Source organism: Ranitomeya imitator, chromosome 4 (assembly GCF_032444005.1).
Source record: "Ranitomeya imitator isolate aRanImi1 chromosome 4, aRanImi1.pri, whole genome shotgun sequence".
Lineage (NCBI taxonomy): Eukaryota > Metazoa > Chordata > Amphibia > Anura > Dendrobatidae > Ranitomeya > Ranitomeya imitator.
This window is the reverse complement of record NC_091285.1, coordinates 18,211,516-18,230,878: the sequence shown is the minus strand read 5'-3', so window position 1 is coordinate 18,230,878 and position 19,363 is coordinate 18,211,516. Positions and strand designations below refer to the sequence as shown.

General features: G+C 40.7%; 1 protein-coding gene across 10 annotated transcripts in view; it reads left to right on the top strand.

Moving 5' to 3' along the window:
- Nucleotides 1–19,363, top strand: part of DGKI (diacylglycerol kinase iota) — a 269,247-nt gene that overhangs the window by 140,923 nt on the left and 108,961 nt on the right. For 3 of the 10 annotated variants that reach the window (XM_069763213.1, XM_069763208.1, XM_069763203.1), the window contains exons 6-9: nt 351–449; nt 7,540–7,611; nt 10,000–10,116; nt 15,722–15,796. In XM_069763213.1, the coding sequence (XP_069619314.1) occupies nt 351–449; nt 7,540–7,611; nt 10,000–10,116; nt 15,722–15,796 (363 nt within the window). The remainder of the gene's footprint in view (nt 1–350; nt 450–7,539; nt 7,612–9,999; nt 10,117–15,721; nt 15,797–19,363) is intronic. The other 7 variants (XM_069763211.1, XM_069763212.1, XM_069763206.1 and 4 more) reach the window with 3 other exon arrangements.

Genomic DNA, 19,363 nt, shown 5'->3' with positions numbered 1-19,363 from the left:
AGACCCTTTCATGGTATAATCAGCCTGCTCCTGGGCCCATCCTGTAATAATGCTCCCGATTCTACCGCTGTTATCTACTTTGAATGGTCTGCTGCTCCAATAAGTTTCTCCTGGCCATGATCTTGCAGCCGATCCTTTACACAATGAGTTTTGCCTAAGGGAAAAAAAGAAGTTTTAAACTTCTTCCCCAACCCTACCGAAAAGTCTTGAGAGGATGGAATAAGAATTATGATATAATTCTTTACTATCGGTGGAGTTACCCCTTAAACCCCTGTCTCCGCTTCTGTGTTGCTGTCGGTGTCCACCTCCGGATATCCAGCCTGACCCACGCTCTAATGGTTTTTCTTCAGGTCAGACATTTTTCTTGTTGTTCTAACCAGCAGAATTTGGTGAGGCATCACTGGGTACATCGACGACGGCAAGAAGGAAAATGCAAGCATTGCGGGAAGGTAGGAGGACGCCCTGGCACCGTATCGTCAAGATAAAGTATCAGTTATTCTACTTACCATTAATATCATGATATAAGCCGCATCGGGCCACCCCCCGGCTATACGGTACATCATCACGGTTCTTCATCTTAGAAGGATTTCACCATCACGTCATGTTAGTGAGAAAAGTCCTCAATTCACATAATGTGGCGGTCCCATTCCATACAAGAACAATCACACTTCATTAAAGAGAATTAGACTATTCCTACTATAATACTCCCCCAATGTACAAGAATATAACTACTATAATACTTCCCCTATGTACAAGAATATAACTACTATAATACTGCTCCTATGTACAAGAATATAACTACTATAATACTGCTCCTATGTACAAGAATATAACTACTATAATACTGCTCCTATGTACAAGAATATAACTACTATAATACTGCTCCTATGTACAAGAATATAACTACTATAATACTGCTCCTATGTACAAGAATATAACTACTATAATACTGCCCCTATGTACAAGAATATAACTACTATAATACTGCTCCTATATACAAGAATATAACTACTATAATACTGCTCCTATGTACAAGACTATAACTACTATAATACTGCCCCTATGTACAAGAATATAACTACTATTATACTGCTCCTATGTACAAGAATATAACTACTATAATACTGCCCCTATGTACAAGAATATAACTACTATAATACTGCTCCTATATACGAGAATATAACTACTATAATACTGCTCCTATGTACAAGAATATAACTACTATAATACTGCCCCTATGTACAAGAATATAACTACTATAATACTGCTCCTATGTACAAGAATATAACTACTATAATACTGCCCCTATGTACAAGAATATAACTACTATAATACTGCTCCTATATACGAGAATATAACTACTATAATACTGCTCCTATGTACAAGACTATAACTACTATAATACTGCCCCTATGTACAAAAATATAACTACTATAATACTGTCCCTATGTACAAGAATATAACTACTATAATACTGCTCTTATGTACAAAACTATAACTACTATAATACTGCTCCTACGTACAAGAATATAACTACTATAATACTGCTCCCTACGTACAAGAATATAACTACTATAATACTGCTCCTATATACAAGAATATAACTACTATAATACTTCCTCTTAGGTACAAGAATATAACTACTATAATACTGCTCCTATGTACAAGAATATAACTACTATAATACTGCTCCTATGTGCAAGAATATAACTACTATAATACTGCCCCTACATACAAGAATATAACTACTATAATACTGCCCCTATGTACAAGAATATAACTACTATAATACTGCTCCTATGTTCAAGAATATAACTACTATAATACTGCCCCCTATGTACAAGAATATAACTACTATAATGCTGCTCATATGTACAAGAATATAACTACTATAATACTGCCCCTATGTACAAGAATATAACTACTATAATACTGCCCCTATGTACAAGAATATAACTACTATAATACTGCTCCTATGTTCAAGAATATAACTACTATAATACTGCCCCATATACAAGAATATAACTACTATAATACTGCTCCTATGTACAAGAATATAACTACTATAATACTGCTCCTATGTACAAGAATATAACTACTATAATACTGCTCCCAATGTACAAGAATATAACTACTATAATACTGCCCCCTATGTACAAGAATATAACTACTATAATACTGCCCTATATACAGGAATATACTGTTACTAGATTTGCACTGTTCTTCAGTATAAGATTGGACCAACCACTGAATCAGTTGTAGCTGGGGATTTTCTGAGATATTCTGTGTTTCTCAGTTTTCGCGTCTTGTCAGTCAGGAGATGGTGGATCTGAGTCATTTCTTCTGCACTTAAATCATAATTAGCGGTTGCAGTGAAAGCCTCAGATATTAGATCGGTATTTCACTTAAATGCATTATTTTTTTTCCTACTCCAGAATCTCATCGGTTCATTATTTGGTTTTATGCAGAAGGAATTGATTCTGCACTTTGCCCCATATACAAGAATATAACTACTATAATACTGCCCCCTATGTACAGGAATATAACTACTATAATACTGCCCCTATGTACAAGAATATAACTACTATAATACTGCTCCTATGTACAAGAATATAACTACTATAATACTGCCCCCTATATACAAGAATATAACTACTATAATACTGCTCCTATGTACAAGAATATAACTACTATAATACTGCCCCTATGTACAAGAATATAACTACTATAATACTGCTCCTATGTATAAGAATATAACTACTATAATACTGCTCCTATATACGAGAATATAACTACTATAATACTGCTCCTATGTACAAGACTATAACTACTATAATACTGCCCCTATGTACAAAAATATAACTACTATAATACTGTCCCTATGTACAAGAATATAACTACTATAATACTGCTCTTATGTACAAAACTATAACTACTATAATACTGCTCCTACGTACAAGAATATAACTACTATAATACTGCTCCCTACGTACAAGAATATAACTACTATAATACTGCTCCTATATACAAGAATATAACTACTATAATACTTCCTCTTAGGTACAAGAATATAACTACTATAATACTGCTCCTATGTACAAGAATATAACTACTATAATACTGCTCCTATGTGCAAGAATATAACTACTATAATACTGCCCCTACATACAAGAATATAACTACTATAATACTGCCCCTATGTACAAGAATATAACTACTATAATACTGCTCCTATGTTCAAGAATATAACTACTATAATACTGCCCCCTATGTACAAGAATATAACTACTATAATGCTGCTCATATGTACAAGAATATAACTACTATAATACTGCCCCTATGTACAAGAATATAACTACTATAATACTGCCCCTATGTACAAGAATATAACTACTATAATACTGCTCCTATGTTCAAGAATATAACTACTATAATACTGCCCCATATACAAGAATATAACTACTATAATACTGCTCCTATGTACAAGAATATAACTACTATAATACTGCTCCTATGTACAAGAATATAACTACTATAATACTGCTCCCAATGTACAAGAATATAACTACTATAATACTGCCCCCTATGTACAAGAATATAACTACTATAATACTGCCCTATATACAGGAATATACTGTTACTAGATTTGCACTGTTCTTCAGTATAAGATTGGACCAACCACTGAATCAGTTGTAGCTGGGGATTTTCTGAGATATTCTGTGTTTCTCAGTTTTCGCGTCTTGTCAGTCAGGAGATGGTGGATCTGAGTCATTTCTTCTGCACTTAAATCATAATTAGCGGTTGCAGTGAAAGCCTCAGATATTAGATCGGTATTTCACTTAAATGCATTATTTTTTTTCCTACTCCAGAATCTCATCGGTTCATTATTTGGTTTTATGCAGAAGGAATTGATTCTGCACTTTGCCCCATATACAAGAATATAACTACTATAATACTGCCCCCTATGTACAGGAATATAACTACTATAATACTGCCCCTATGTACAAGAATATAACTACTATAATACTGCTCCTATGTACAAGAATATAACTACTATAATACTGCCCCCTATATACAAGAATATAACTACTATAATACTGCTCCTATGTACAAGAATATAACTACTATAATACTGCCCCTATGTACAAGAATATAACTACTATAATACTGCTCCTATGTATAAGAATATAACTACTATAATACTGCTCCTATGTACAAGAATATAACTACTATAATACTGCTCCTATGTACAAGAATATAACTACTATAATACTGCTCCTATGTACAAGAATATAACTACTATAATACTGCCCCTATGTACAAGAATATTACTACTATAATACTGCCCCTACAGTTAGGTCCATATATATTTGGACAGAGACAACATTTTTCTAATTTTGGTTATAGACATTACCACAATGAATTTTAGACAAAACAATTCAGATGCAGTTGAAGTTCAGACTTTCAGCTTTCATTTGAGGGTATCCACATTAAAATTGGATGAAGGGTTTAGGAGTTTCAGCTCCTTAATATGTGCCACCCTGTTTTTAAAGGGACCAAAAGTAATTGGACAGATTCAATAATTTTAAATAAAATGTTCATTTTTAGTACTTGGTTGAAAACCCTTTGTTGGCAATGACTGTCTGAAGTCTTGAACTCATGGACATCACCAGACGCTGTTTCCTCCTTTTTGATGCTCGGCCTTCACTGCGGTGGTTTTCAGTTGCTGTTTGTTTGTGGACCTTTCTGTCTGAAGTTTAGTCTTTAACAAGTGAAATGCTGCTCAATTGGGTTGAGATCAGGTGACTGACTTGGCCATTCTAGAATATTCCGCTTCTTTGCTTTAATAAACTCCTGGGTTGCTTTGGCTTTATGTTTTGGGTCATTGTCCATCTGTATTATGTAGTTTGGCTGCATTTGGCTGGATCTGAGCACACAGTATGGTGGCTCTGAAGACCTCAGAATTCATTCCTGTGTCACATCATCAATAAACACTAGTGACCCAGTGCCACTGGCAGCCATGCATGCCCGCGCCATCACACTGCCTCCGCCGTGTTTTACAGATGATGTGGTATGCTTTGGATCATGAGCTGGACCGCGCCTTCGCCAAACTTTTCTCTTTCCATCATTCTGGTAGAGGTTGATCTTGGTTTCATCTGTCCAAAGAATGTTCTTCCAGAACTGTGCGACTTTTTTAGATGTTTTTAGCCTTTTTCTTCTTGATGCTTATGAGTGGCTGCACCGTGCAGTGAACCCTCTGTATTTACTTTCATGCAGTCTTCTCTTTATGGTAGATTTGGATATTGATACGCCTACCTCCTGGAGAGTGTTGGTCACTTGGTCGGCTGTTGTGAAGGGGTTTCTCTTCACCATGGAGATTATTCTGCGATCATCCACCACTGTTGTCTTCCGTGGGCGCCCAGGTCTTTTTGCATTGATGAGATCACCAGTGCTTTCTTTCTTTCTCAGGATGTACCAAATTGTAGATTTTGCCACTCCTAATATTGTAGCAATTTCTCGGATGGGTTTTTTCTGTTTCGCAGCTTAAGGATGGCTTGTTTCACCTGCATGGAGAGCTCCTTTGACTTCATGTTTACTTCACAGCAAAGCCTTCCAAATGCAGCACCGCACCTCAAATCAACTCCAGGCCTTTTATCTGCTTAATTAAGAATGACATAATGAAGGGATTGCCCACACCTGTCCATGAAATAGCCTTGGAGTCAATTGTCCAATTACTTGTGGTCCCTTTAAAAACAGGGTGGCACATGTTAAGGAGCTGAAACTCCTAAACCCTTCATCCAATTTTAATGTGGATACCCTCAAATGTAAGCTGAAAGTCTGAACTTCAACTGCATCTAAATTGTTTTGTTTAAAATTCATTGTGGTAATGTCTATATCCAAAATTAGAAAAATGCTGTCTCTGTCCAAATATATATGGACCTAACTGTATATACAAGAATATACCTACTATAATACTGCCCCCTATGTACAAGAATATAACTACTATAATACTGCTCCTATGTACAAGAATATAACTACTATAATACTGCCCCTATGTACAAGAATATAACTACTATAATACTGCTCCTACGTACAAGAATATAACTACTATAATACTGCCCCTATGTACAAGAATATAACTACTATAATACTGCCCCTATGTACAAGAATATAACTGCTATAATACTGCTCCTATGTACAATAATATAACTACTATAATACTGCTCCTATGTACAAGAATATAACTACTATAATACTGCCCCTATGTACAAGAATATAACTACTATATTACTGTCCCCTATGTACAAGAATATAACTACTATAATACTGCCCCTATGTACAAGAATATAACAACTATAATACTGCCCCCTATGTACAAGAATATAACTACTATAATACTGCCACTATGTACAAGAATATAACTGCTATAATACTGCTCCTATGTACAATAATATAACTACTATAATACTGCTCCTATGTACAAGAATATAACTAGTATAATATTGCTCCTGTGTACAAGAATATAACTACTATAATACTGCTCCTATATACAAGAATATAACTACTATAATACTGCCCTTATGTACAAGAATATAACTGCTATAATACTGCTCCTATGTACAATAATATAACTACTATAATACTGCTCCTATGTACAATAATATAACTACTATAATACTGCTCCTATGTACAAGAATATAACTACTATACTACTGCTCCTATGTACAAGAATATAACTACTATAATACTGCCCCTATGTACAAGAATATAACTGCTATAATACTGCTCCTATGTACAATAATATAACTACTATAATACTGCTCCTATGTACAAGAATATAACTACTATAATACTGCTCCTATGTACAAGAATATAACTACTATAATACTGCCCCCTATATACAAGAGTATACCTACTATAATACTGCCCTATATACAGGAATATACTGTTACTAGATTTGCACTATTCTTCAGTATAAGATTGGACCAACCACTGAATCAGTTGTAGCTGGGGATTTTCTGAGATATTCTGTGTTTCTCAGTTTTCGCGTCTTGTCAGTCAGGAGATGGTGGATCTGAGTCATTTCTTCTGCACTTAAATCATAATTAGCGGTTGCAGTGAAAGCCTCAGATATTAGATCGGTATTTCACTTAAATGCATTATTTTTTTTCCTACTCCAGAATCTCATCGGTTCATTATTTGGTTTTATGCAGAAGGAATTGATTCTGCACTTTGCAGCGAATACGTTATATTCAGCTTGTGCTGAAGTCACATCCAAAGCTGCATCCGAAAATCAGTTTTCTGTTCTCTCTGATACCGGTTGATCTCACATCTCGCTGATCTGGTGCCGCTTTGTTCTGCTTCGCTGAATTCTGGAAGATACAGCGTAAATGACATCTCCAAGAATGCAGTGCAGCAGGGCGCTACAGTAGTTTTCACCACATCACCCGCTTCCATAGCGTAAGCCACATCCTGATTGGGTCACATTTCCTCTTTTTTTTTGTCTTAATCTCGTTTTTTTTCCCCATTTGTCTGCAGGGTTTTCAGCAGAAGTTTTCATTCCACAGTAAGGAAATAGTGGCGATCAGCTGCTCGTGGTGCAAGCAAGCGGTGAGATACTTTAATAGTAGAGAATTGCGGGACTTAAAGTGATTTAAAGTGTCACTGTCCCTTTAAGTTTTATTTCATAAATCAATAGTACACATGGAAATAAGAAACTTTGCAATATACCTTATAAGAGAAATCTGCTTCTATCTCCTCCAATACTTAGCTTTCACTTTCATCACGTAAAATCTGTCTTCAGTGAATTGAAAGTGAAAGCTTAATCCAGGAGAAGAAAGAAGCGGATTTCTCTGATAAAATGTATTACAAAGTTTTTTATTTCCATGCGTACTATTGATTTATGGAATAAAAAGTAAAACGATGGTTACTCCTTAAAGGGACACTAATGTTAAAAAAAAAAAATGTATATATGGAAATTTGTGCTCTGTCTCCTCATTAATCTTGGTTTTCCCCATATCTCTGTTCTTTTCATTTTTCCTCTTCCCCCTTCCTTTCTAGTACTAGTGTTTGTAAACAAATTGTAAGAAAAGGGTTTAGGCTAAACTTATTTTGGGAGAAGCCTTTGTTCTCTCTTGGTCAATCTCTAGAAAAGGATAAAAGGGATCCGGAGGGGATTTATAATATTATAGCTATATGAGGTGAAGAGTTAGTAGTCACATCAGACTCTGGTGTCTGTCATGGGCAAAATTCCCTTCTGTCTCCTATAAACACAGGAGATGTAGTCGCTCCTCGGCCCTGTAGCCTAAATGGCCTAAAAACGACCCCTGTTTTCTAGATTTTTTCATGAGTTTCTGGTTACACCACGGGGCACAAAGTTAGTGGTGTCCCTGATTTTGTGCTTCTAATTACACCTCTGGACATTGCGCTTGCTCTGGAGGTGTCATGGTAACAGTATTTGACAGCCAATCATATGAACAAATTCAAAACAGTCAAAGGTCACATGACGGAATTTTCATGAACTGCAGCTGGATGCTGCCATGGCAACCCCAGAGCAAGCACAATAGTTATGTTACTGATGTTGACCTCTCTTTGCTCGAAACAATGTAATGTTATATCTATTGAGACAACCATGGGTCAGTAGCGATCCTATGTGATCACCGCTCCCAGAGACAGTGATTGCAGTGGTGGTCATGCGTTCACATGGGGGGCACAATACATAGTGATAGCAGGGTCCTCAGCGATTGTTTCAACTTTTATCTTCTGGAGCACATCGCTCATCTTCCTCAAGGCTTCCTGTTTGGCAGTGGAACAGTGCGCTCCCGATGATTGACGAATTGTTCGAGGAGTCGAGGGGCCCTGAAGCTGACAGAGATTTGCCCAGCTTCAGAGAAGCAAATAAATGGGCTTAATAAAAAGTTTACATGCCGCCAACTCATAGGCATATGCACTTACGGGGGCATCTATTGTCAAAAGACTTAGACCGGGGTTCAGTTTTAAGGTCAGCGCTGTGATTTTTTTATAACCCTATCCCCAGTGTTTCGATTTTTTTTCCACTACCCCAATCTCTGAAATTAGTATCACGTCTATACCGTAGAGGGAAGCAATATCGGTCCGCGTCTTGGAGACGGTGAGCAGAGAACGGGCGCTTTATATACCCCGGAATTACCGTGGGCCATGCCGTGTAATGACAGTCTCGCTATGTTCTCCTGGCGGCTATTAGCCATGGGAAGCCTCCCGCGTGCCGACACAGGCCCGATGCTCTATAATTATAACGGATGGTGCCGCGGCGCACAGAAAAGTCTCATTGTCGCCGTGGAACTCCTGGCTCTATATATAGCGGGTGCCAAGGCTGCCGAACGTTCCTTTATCTGCCCAAGTCTGTGGTCGTAAATACTCGTAAAAAAAAAAAAGCAATTCTGGAACGTTTTTTGTTTACTTAGAGCTGTTCGTTGTGGCTTCCCTCTGTTATTCTTCCTGGAAATACGGTAACGCCCTCTTGTTCATTTGTTCATAAATTTCCAGGAGGAATAACAGAGTGTACATTAAATTCTAAATTTGTTTTGTATGTCTTGGGAAAAGATTTTCGTAAAATATATTTTGCAGCTATGTCCAAAAATGATGGGGAAACATCTAGTTGACAACTCAGCCGATCTGTGCCCTGCCATGGGGGATTGTACCAATGGATAATAATGTCAGAATCGTCCCTTCCCAGACCATTTTGGCGACCCATTGCAGTCTGAGTGGACACCAGATATTTTTGGGGACCCCTAAATGTAAAGTGTAGGGCACCATAATGGGAACAAACTTTGGCCCATCATTCCCTTTTACATTGACCCTTTGTAGCTTTCATTGGTGGGTAGTGAGTGGGTGTTAACCCCTCCGGTACTGCCCTGCTGACGTCCGCTATACTATGACTTTTGGGGACCCACCCCTGCGGTACTACCCCAGTCTGGCGTATGTAACCCGTCTGTCTCTCCCTTGTCTGTTTCTGTCTAGTTTCACAACAAGGTCACCTGCTTCCTGCTCCATCATATCGAGGAGCCCTGCTCGCTCGGGGCCCACGCGGCCGTCATAGTCCCCCCAAGCTGGATCATTAAGGTGAAGAAACCTCAGGTAACTGCATGTTACTCTTTGTCTGTGAGGGTCTTTCCACCTGCCCTGATATTGTCCAGGACAGCGCCCGTATGTACGACCTGAGTGTAAAAAAACCGCATGATAGATGGATCGCCCGTCCCCGTGATGTGGCCTCGAGAGTGTTGCATTGCTGGTAACTTCTCCCTGGATTTGCTTTGTGATTGAAGTGTAGATGTCAGTCTCTCCCGTGTACCAGTGCTAATGACACCAGCCATGTTACATCATATTACTGTGCGTGTGGGAAACCATCAGCATGTACAACCGCAGAAGAGGGAAAACCTTGTAATCTAGAGCTTGTCTGATGCATGTGCAGGTGTCATGGCTAACTTCCACATGATTGATGGAAACCTGTAATCTAAAGCTTACTATCTCCTCGGAGTGTATGTCCACTATTACTGATCCTGAGATACATCCTCTATTATACTCCAGAGCTGCACTCGCTTTTCTGCTGGTGCAGTCACTGTGTACATACTACATTACTGATCCTGAGTTACATCCTGTATTATTCTCCAGAGCTGCACTCACTATTCTGCTGGTGCAGTCACTGTGTACATACATTACATTACTGATCCTGAGTTACATCCTGTATTATACTTCAGAGCTGCACTCACTATTCTGCTGGTGCAGTCACTGTGTACATACATTACATTACTGATCCTGAGTTACATCCTGTATTATACCCCAGAGCTGCACTCACTATTCTGCTGGTACAGTCACTGTGTACATACATTACATTACTGATCCTGAGTTACATCCTGTATTATACCCCAGAGCTGCACTCACTATTCTGCTGGTGCAGTCACTGGGTACATACATTACTGATCCTGAGTTACATCCTGTATTATACCCCAGAGCTGCACTCACTATTCTGCTGGTGCAGTCACTGTGTACATACATTACATTACTGATCCTGAGTTACATCCTGTATTATACCCCAGAGCTGCACTCACTATTCTGCTGGTGCAGTCACTGTGTACATACATTATATTACTGATCCTGAGTTACATCCTGTATTATACCCCAGAGCTGCACTCACTATTCTGCTGGTGCAGTCACTGTGTACATACATTATATTACTGATCCTGAGTGACATCCCTTATTATACTCCAGAGCTGCACTCACTATTCTGCTGGTGCAGTCACTGTGTACATACATTATATTACTGATCCTGAGTTACCTCCTGTATTATACTCCAGAGCTGCACTCACTATTCTGCTGGTGCAGTCACTGTGTACATACATTATATTACTGATCCTGAGTTACCTCCTGTATTATACCCCAGAGCTGCACTCACTATTCTGCTGGTGCAGTCACTGTACATTGATTGTAGCATGGCTTCTTCTGATCTTGTGCCCCCTTTTGTTTTCTGTAGATAATACAGAGGATTTCAGCCGTCTCACCGCTAATTGTCTGGAGGTTTTCTTGGTCTCAGTGTTAGTCACAAAGCTTTTAGCCGTATTAATATGTTTTCACACCCTCTCTGCATATATTTTGCAGCACAGCATTTGCTTCACAAATCATGTTATTAATTGTCCTGAAATAATTTCCAAGCAAAGCAAATGCCCCGAGACCGATGTGCTGAAATATAACGTAAAATAAACACTTTGCAGTTTGTGTTCAGTCATTAGATGTTATATAACGTATTTAGTTTATGGAGTGTAGTGGGCGTCCTTTGTGATGTGTAGAGGTCACTGCTGAGAGCGGAGGAAAGCTGCGCTCTTTGGAGAACTGTAGTGGGTACGCTCTGATGTACAGTGGTCACAGTGTGCCGAGAATGGAGGAAGAGCTGAGCTGTTGGGCAGAGCGTAGTGGGCATGCTCTATATTGGGCAGAGCGTAGTGGGCATGCTCTGTGCTGGTCAGAGTGTAGTGGGCATGCTGTATGTTCGTCAGAGTGTAGTGGGCATGCTCTATGGTGGGCAGAGTGTAGTGGGCATGCTCTGTGTTGGGCAGCGTGTAGTGGGCATGCTCTATGTTGGGCAGAGTGTAGTGGGCATGCTCTATGTTGGGCAGAGTGTAGTGGGCATGCTCTATGTTGGGCAGAGTGTAGTGGGCATGCTCTATGTTGGGTGGAGTGTAGTGGGCATGCTCTATGTTGGGTGGAGTGTAGTGGACATGCTCTATGTTGGGTGGAGTGTAGTGGGCATGCTCTATGTTGGGTGGAGTGTAGTGGGCATGCTCTATGTTGGATGGAGTGTAGTGGGCATGCTCTATGTTGGGTGGAGTGTAGTGGGCATGCTCTATGTTGGGTGGAGTGTAGTGGGCATGCTCTATGTTGGGTGGAGTGTAGTGGGCATCTCTATGTTGGGTGGAGTGTAGTGGGCATGCTCTATGTTGGGTGGAGTGTAGTGGGCATGCGCTATGTTGGGTGGAGTGTAGTGGGCATGCTCTATGTTGGGTGGAGTGTAGTGAGCATGCTCTATGTTGGGTGGAGTGTAGTGGGCATGCTCTATGTTGGGTGGAGTGTAGTGGGCATGCTCTATGTTGGGTGGAGTGTAGTGGGCATGCTCTATGTTGGGTGGAGTGTAGTGGGCATGCTCTATGTTGGGTGGAGTGTAGTGGGCATGCTCTATGTTGGGTGGAGTGTAGTGGGCATGCTCTATGTTGGGTGGAGTGTAGTGGGCATGCTCTATGTTGGGTGGAGTGTAGTGGGCATGCGCTATGTTGAGTGGAGTGTAGTGGGCATGCGCTATGTTGGGTGGAGTGTAGTGGGCATGCTCTATGTTGGGTGGAGTGTAGTGGGCATGCTCTATGTTGGGTGGAGTGTAGTGGGCATGCTCTATGTTGGGTGGAGTGTAGTGGGCATGCTCTATGTTGGGTGGAGTGTAGTGGGCATGCTCTATGTTGGGTGGAGTGTAGTGGGCATGCTCTATGTTGGATGGAGTGTAGTGGGCATGCTCTATGTTGGGTGGAGTGTAGTGGGCATGCTCTATGTTGGGTGGAGTGTAGTGGGCATGCTCTATGTTGGGTGGAGTGTAGTGGGCATGCTCTATGTTGGATGGAGTGTAGTGGGCATGCTCTATGTTGGGTGGAGTGTAGTGGGCATGCTCTATGTTGGGTGGAGTGTAGTGGGCATGCTCTATGTTGGGTGGAGTGTAGTGGGCATGCTCTATGTTGGGTGGAGTGTAGTGGGCATGCTCTATGTTGGGTGGAGTGTAGTGGGCATGCTCTATGTTGGGTGGAGTGTAGTGGGCATGCTCTTTGACTGCAGATATCACTGTACAAGAACAGAGGAGTAACTGAGCGTCTAGAGTTACTGTAGTGGTCATGCTAACTGATCTCGTTATTATGGAGTAGTGGGCATGTTCTGTGACTTGTACATATACAGAGAGCATGTGGAAGAACTGATCTTGTTAGGATGGAGTAGTGGGCATGCTCTGTGATTTGTACATGTACAGGGAGGCTGAGGAGGGACACATCTCTTTAGGATGGAGTAGTGGGCATGCTCTGTGATTTGCAGAGGTCACGTCATTACCCTGTTTGCCACCTGCAGCAGTGATGGTGATGGCGCTGAGTGTTGTACTGAGTGGATGTGTCCAGTCTGAGGTCACCGATCCTGCATGCCTGTGTTACTGGATGTCCTGCTCCTGTATGGGCTGCGTGCATGTGTTGGCCTGATGTTAACCCCTTCACTGCTATTAATGTCACCTGGACCAACTCCCTCTGCTGTATCATATCAATTCCGTGTGTATGCAGCCACCACTAGGGGGAGCTCAGTACATAGGAATGTATACAGATTGTATTGAATCTTGTATATTTATGTAGACAGCGCCCTCTGGTGGTGCAGTTAGGTCAGCTCTTACTTTTTTTAATGTAATTCCCCTGATTAACCCTTTTTGTTCTTTTAGGGTATTTAGAAGTCGTTCCATGATAAATGGGGTCGGTCTCAGTGACCATTCCCAATTTTAAAGTGGATGTAGCCCTGCTATTGATTCAGCATGGAAAGGCATCTTATAACATGACATGATCCTTTCAAACAGAGACTAGATACAAGTGCAACAAACCCTCTGCAGTGAGAAGTGTTAGGTCTGGATGTAAATAATAATATTTCCATTCACTGACATTTAGCAGAGGTCTTGCAAATGGCAAAGAATTAAAGCACAAAGTACATTCCAAAGTTGCAGAACTTTTCAGTATACAATGAAGCCGTGAGCAGAATGCAACATTAGCGCCATCTGGTGGTGAATGTGTATTATAGCAGTACAGCAGTATTTAGATTAGTCCTTTTTTTTTAACCCATTTTTGCCCCTTTTATTTTTTCCTCTCCTTCTTGCAAGAGCTACTACTTTTTTTTTCAAGACAAGTTGCAGTTTTGAATGACACCATTCATGTTACCGTATAATGTTCTGAAAAATAGTAAAATGATGAAAAATATGCTAAACTTTTATAGATTATTATTATTATTATTTTGTTTTAGTACAGTAAATCAAAATTAAAAACGTAAAATATATATTATTGTTTTTATTATTTTTTATTATTTTAGTAAAACAAAAATAAAAAAAATTAAAATATATGTTTTCTTCTTATTAAGTAAAACAAAAATAAAAACTTAAAATATATTATTATTATGTATTATTCTTTATTTAGGTAAAACAAATTAGAAACTAAAAATTCTATATTTTATTATTTAGTATTTTTTTAGTAAACAAAAACATAAAATGTGTTTTTATTTTTTTTATTATTATTATTATTATTAATAAAGAAAATTAAAAACTTTAAAAAATATATATATAATAATAATAATCTTTATTTTTATATAGTGCTAACATATTACGCAGCGCTTTACAGTTTGCACACATTTTCATCACTGTCCCCGTTGGGGCTCACAGTCTAAATTCCCTATCAGTATGTCTTTGGAATGTGGGAGGAAACCGGAGAACCCGGAGGAAACCCACGCAAACACGGAGAGAACATACAACCTCTCTGCAGATGTTGTCCTTAGTGGGGCTTGAACCCAGGACTCCAGCCCTGCAAGGCTGCTGTGCCAACCACTGCGCCACCGTGCTGCCCAAACCCTTCATATATATTTCTTTTGTCTGTTTTTTGCCATTTTTCTGAAACCCGTCTCTTTTTTTATTTAGCCATAGATTGACTGATGTTTAATTTGCACCATTTTAGGGCACAAACTATGTTTTGATTGCATTTTTCAAGGAATGTGTGAAAAAAAAAATGGCAATTCTGGAGTTTTAATGTTATTTTATTTTTTATTCATGGGATTAATAATTTTATATTTTATTAGTTTCTGCCAGTTTAGGTTCACACTATAGCAATTATGTAAAAAAGAAAAAGTCCGCTTAGGGGACTCGAACCTGTGCTCATTCGGTCACCAACACAATACACTGCACTACTAGAGTATTGCAGTGTATTGTGACATGGACGATCCATGTTCGAGTTTACCAGATGCCTTTTTTAGGAGCTTTTATATTTTTCCACTTTTTCATTCCTTTCCAAATTCCTGTATTCCCACATTTATGACATTACGGGACACCTTGCTCCTACGCTGTAAGGATCTAAGAGCTCTTTCCCCCCTCCGTTCCCCCTGGTATGCCTGCCCTCCCGGACAATCTTCCTTCTTTTCTTCGCAGGTTAATGCAAAAAACTCCAGTAGACGGAAAAAGAGAACGTCCTTCAAGAGGAAAGCCAGCAAAAAAGGCTTCGAGGTAAGAATCCTGGCGGAGGCAACAAAGTCTACTCCACCCACACAGTATAAATGCCCACTCGATGAGCGGCGTGTCTACCCCCTAACTCTGGCTCTGTGATACCGCTCTGCATGCTCCACAGTAGGGAAGGCGGGGGGACAATTAGTTTATCTAAATGGGACATGCAAAAAAAAAAATAGAAGTAAAAAGTGCAGCAGCTTGCGAGGAGAGTATTGTGGGCATACTGGGTACGAAAGTGTTGTGGGCATGCTCTGTCGGAGAGTGTTGAGATTATGCTCTGTAGGAGAGTGTTGTGATCATGCTCTGTAGGAGAGAGTAGTGGGCATGCTGTGTAGGAGAGTGTTGTGATCATGCTCTGTAGGAGAGTGTTTTGGTCATTCTCTGCAGGAGAGTTCTGTGGGCATGCTCTGTACAAGAGTTCTGTGGGCATGCTCTGTAGGAGAGTGCTGTGGGCATGCTCTGTAGGAGTGTAGTGGGTGTGCTCTGTAGGAGAGTGCTGTGGTCATGCTCTGTAGGAGTGTAGTGGTTATGCTCTGTAGGAGAGTGTTGTGGTCATGCTCTGTAGGAGTGTAGTTGGTATGCTATGTAGGAGAGTGCTGTGGTCATGCTCTGTAGGAGTGTAGTGGGTGTGCTCTGTAGGAGAGTGTTGTGGTCATGCTCTGTAGGAGTGTAGTTTGTATGCTATGTAGGAGAGTGTTGTGGTCATGCTCTGTAGGAGTGTAGTGGGTGTGCTCTGTAGGAGAGTGTTGTGGTCATGCTCTGTAGGAGTGTAGTGGGTGTGCTCTGTAGGAGAGTGTTGTGGTCATGCTCTGTAGGAGTGTAGTGGGTGTGCTGTGTAGGAGAGTGCTGTGGTCATGCTCTGTAGGAGTGTAGTGGGCGTGCTCTGTAGGAGAGTGTTGTGTTTGTGCTCTGTAGGAGAGTGTTGTGGTCATACTCTGTAGGAGAGTGTTGTGGTCACGCTCTGTAGGAGTGTAGTAGGTATGCTCTGTAGGAGAGTGTTGTGGTCATGCTCTGAAGGATTGTAGTGGGTATGCTCTGTAGGAGAGTGTTGTGGTCATGCTCTGTAGGAGTGTAGTGGGTATGCTCTGTAGGAGAGTGTTGTGTTTGTGCTCTGTAGGAGAGTGTTGTGGTCATACTCTGTAGGAGAGTGTTGTGTTTGTGCTCTGTAGGAGAGTGTTGTGGTCATACTCTGTAGGAGAGTGTTGTGGTCATGCTCTGTAGGAGTGTAGTAGGTATCCCCTGTAGCAGAGTGTTGTGGTCATGCTCTGTAGGAGTGTAGTGGGTATGCTCTGTAGGAGAGTGTTGTGGTCATGCTCTGTAGGAGTGTAGTAGGTATGCTCTGTAGGAGAGTGTTGTGGTCATGCTCTGTAGGAGTGTAGTAGGTATGCTCTGTAGGAGAGTGTTGTGTTTGTGCTCTGTAGGAGAGTGTTGTGGTCATACTCTGTAGGAGTGTAGTGGGTATGCACTGTAGGAGAGTGTTACATGCTTGCTGTATAGCTTGAGCTGTGACCGCTATCACTTACTGATAATGTTGGACCCTTTGCTCCTGATACCAGTCACTGTAATTCTGTCTGTGATGATAATGAGGTGGCTGCTTACAAGTGATTTCTACAGAAAATGCAGTCACCACTAGAGGGAGCTTACTGTATACTAATATGCAGTCACCACTAGAGGGAGCTTACTGTATACTAATATGCAGTCACCACTAGAGGGAGCTTACTGTATACTAATATGCGGTCACCACTAGAGGGAGCTTACTGTATACTAATATGCGGTCACCACTAGAGGGAGCTTACTGTGTACTAATATGCGGTCACCACTAGAGGGAGCTTACTGTGTACTAATATGCGGTCACCACTAGAGGGAGCTTACTGTATACTAATATGCAGTCACCACTAGAGGGAGCTTACTGTATACTAATATGCAGTCACCACTAGAGGGAGCTTACTGTATACTAATATGCAGTCACCACTAGAGGGAGCTTACTGTATACTAATATGCAGTCACCACTAGAGGGAGCTTACTGTATACTAATATGCGGTCACCACTAGAGGGAGCTTACTGTATACTAATATGCAGTCACCACTAGAGGGAGCTTACTGTATACTAATATGCAGTCACCACTAGAGGGAGCTTACTGTATACTAATATGCAGTCACCACTAGAGGGAGCTTACTGTATACTAATATGCGGTCACCACTAGAGGGAGCTTACTGTATACTAATATGCGGTCACCACTAGAGGGAGCTTACTGTGTACTAATATGCGGTCACCACTAGAGGGAGCTTACTGTGTACTAATATGCGGTCATCACTAGAGGGAGCTTACTGTATACTAATATGCGGTCACCACTAGAGGGAGCTTACTGTATACTAATATGCGGTCACCACTAGAGGGAGCTTACTGTGTACTAATATGCGGTCACCACTAGAGGGAGCTTACTGTATACTAATATGCAGTCACCACTAGAGGGAGCTTACTGTATACTAATATGCGGTCATCACTAGAGGGAGCTTACTGTATCCTAATATGCGGTCACCACTAGAGGGAGCTTACTGTATACTAATATGCGGTCACCACTAGAGGGAGCTTACTGTATACTAATATGCGGTCACCACTAGAGGGAGCTTACTGTATACTAATATGCGGCCACCAGTAGAGGGAGCTTACTGTATACTAATATGCGGTCACCACTAGAGGGAGCTTACTGTATACTAATATGCGGTCACCACTAGAGGGAGCTTACTGTATACTAATATGCGGTCACCACTAGAGGGAGCTTACTGTATACTAATATGCGGCCACCAGTAGAGGGAGCTTACTGTATACTAATATGCGGTCACCACTAGAGGGAGCTTACTGTATACTAATATGCGGTCACCACTAGAGGGAGCTTACTGTATACTAATATGCGGTCACCACTAGAGGGAGTTTACTGTATACTAATGTGCAGTCACCACTAGAGGGAGCTTACTGTATACTAATATGCGGTCACCACTAGAGGGAGCTTACTGTATACTAATATGCGGTCACCACTAGAGGGAGCTTACTGTATACTAATATGCGGTCACCACTAGAGGGAGCTTACTGTATACTAATATGCGGTCACCACTAGAGGGAGCTTACTGTATACTAATATGCGGTCACCACTAGAGGGAGCTTACTGTATACTAATATGCGGTCACCACTAGAGGGAGCTTACTGTATACTAATATGCGGTCACCACCAGAGGAAGCTTACTGTACACTATTATGCGGTCACCACTAGAGGGAGCTTACTGTATACTAATATGCGGTCACCACTAGAGGGAGCTTACTGTATACTAATATGCAGTCACCACTAGAGGGAGCTTACTGTATACTAATATGCGGTCACCACTAGAGGGAGCTTACTGTATACTAATATGCGGTCACCACTAGAGGGAGCTTACTGTATACTAATATGCGGCCACCACTAGAGGGAGCTTACTGTATACTAATATGCAGTCACCACTAGAGGGAGCTTACTGTATACTAATATGCGGTCACCACTAGAGGGAGCTTACTGTATACTAATATGCGGTCACCA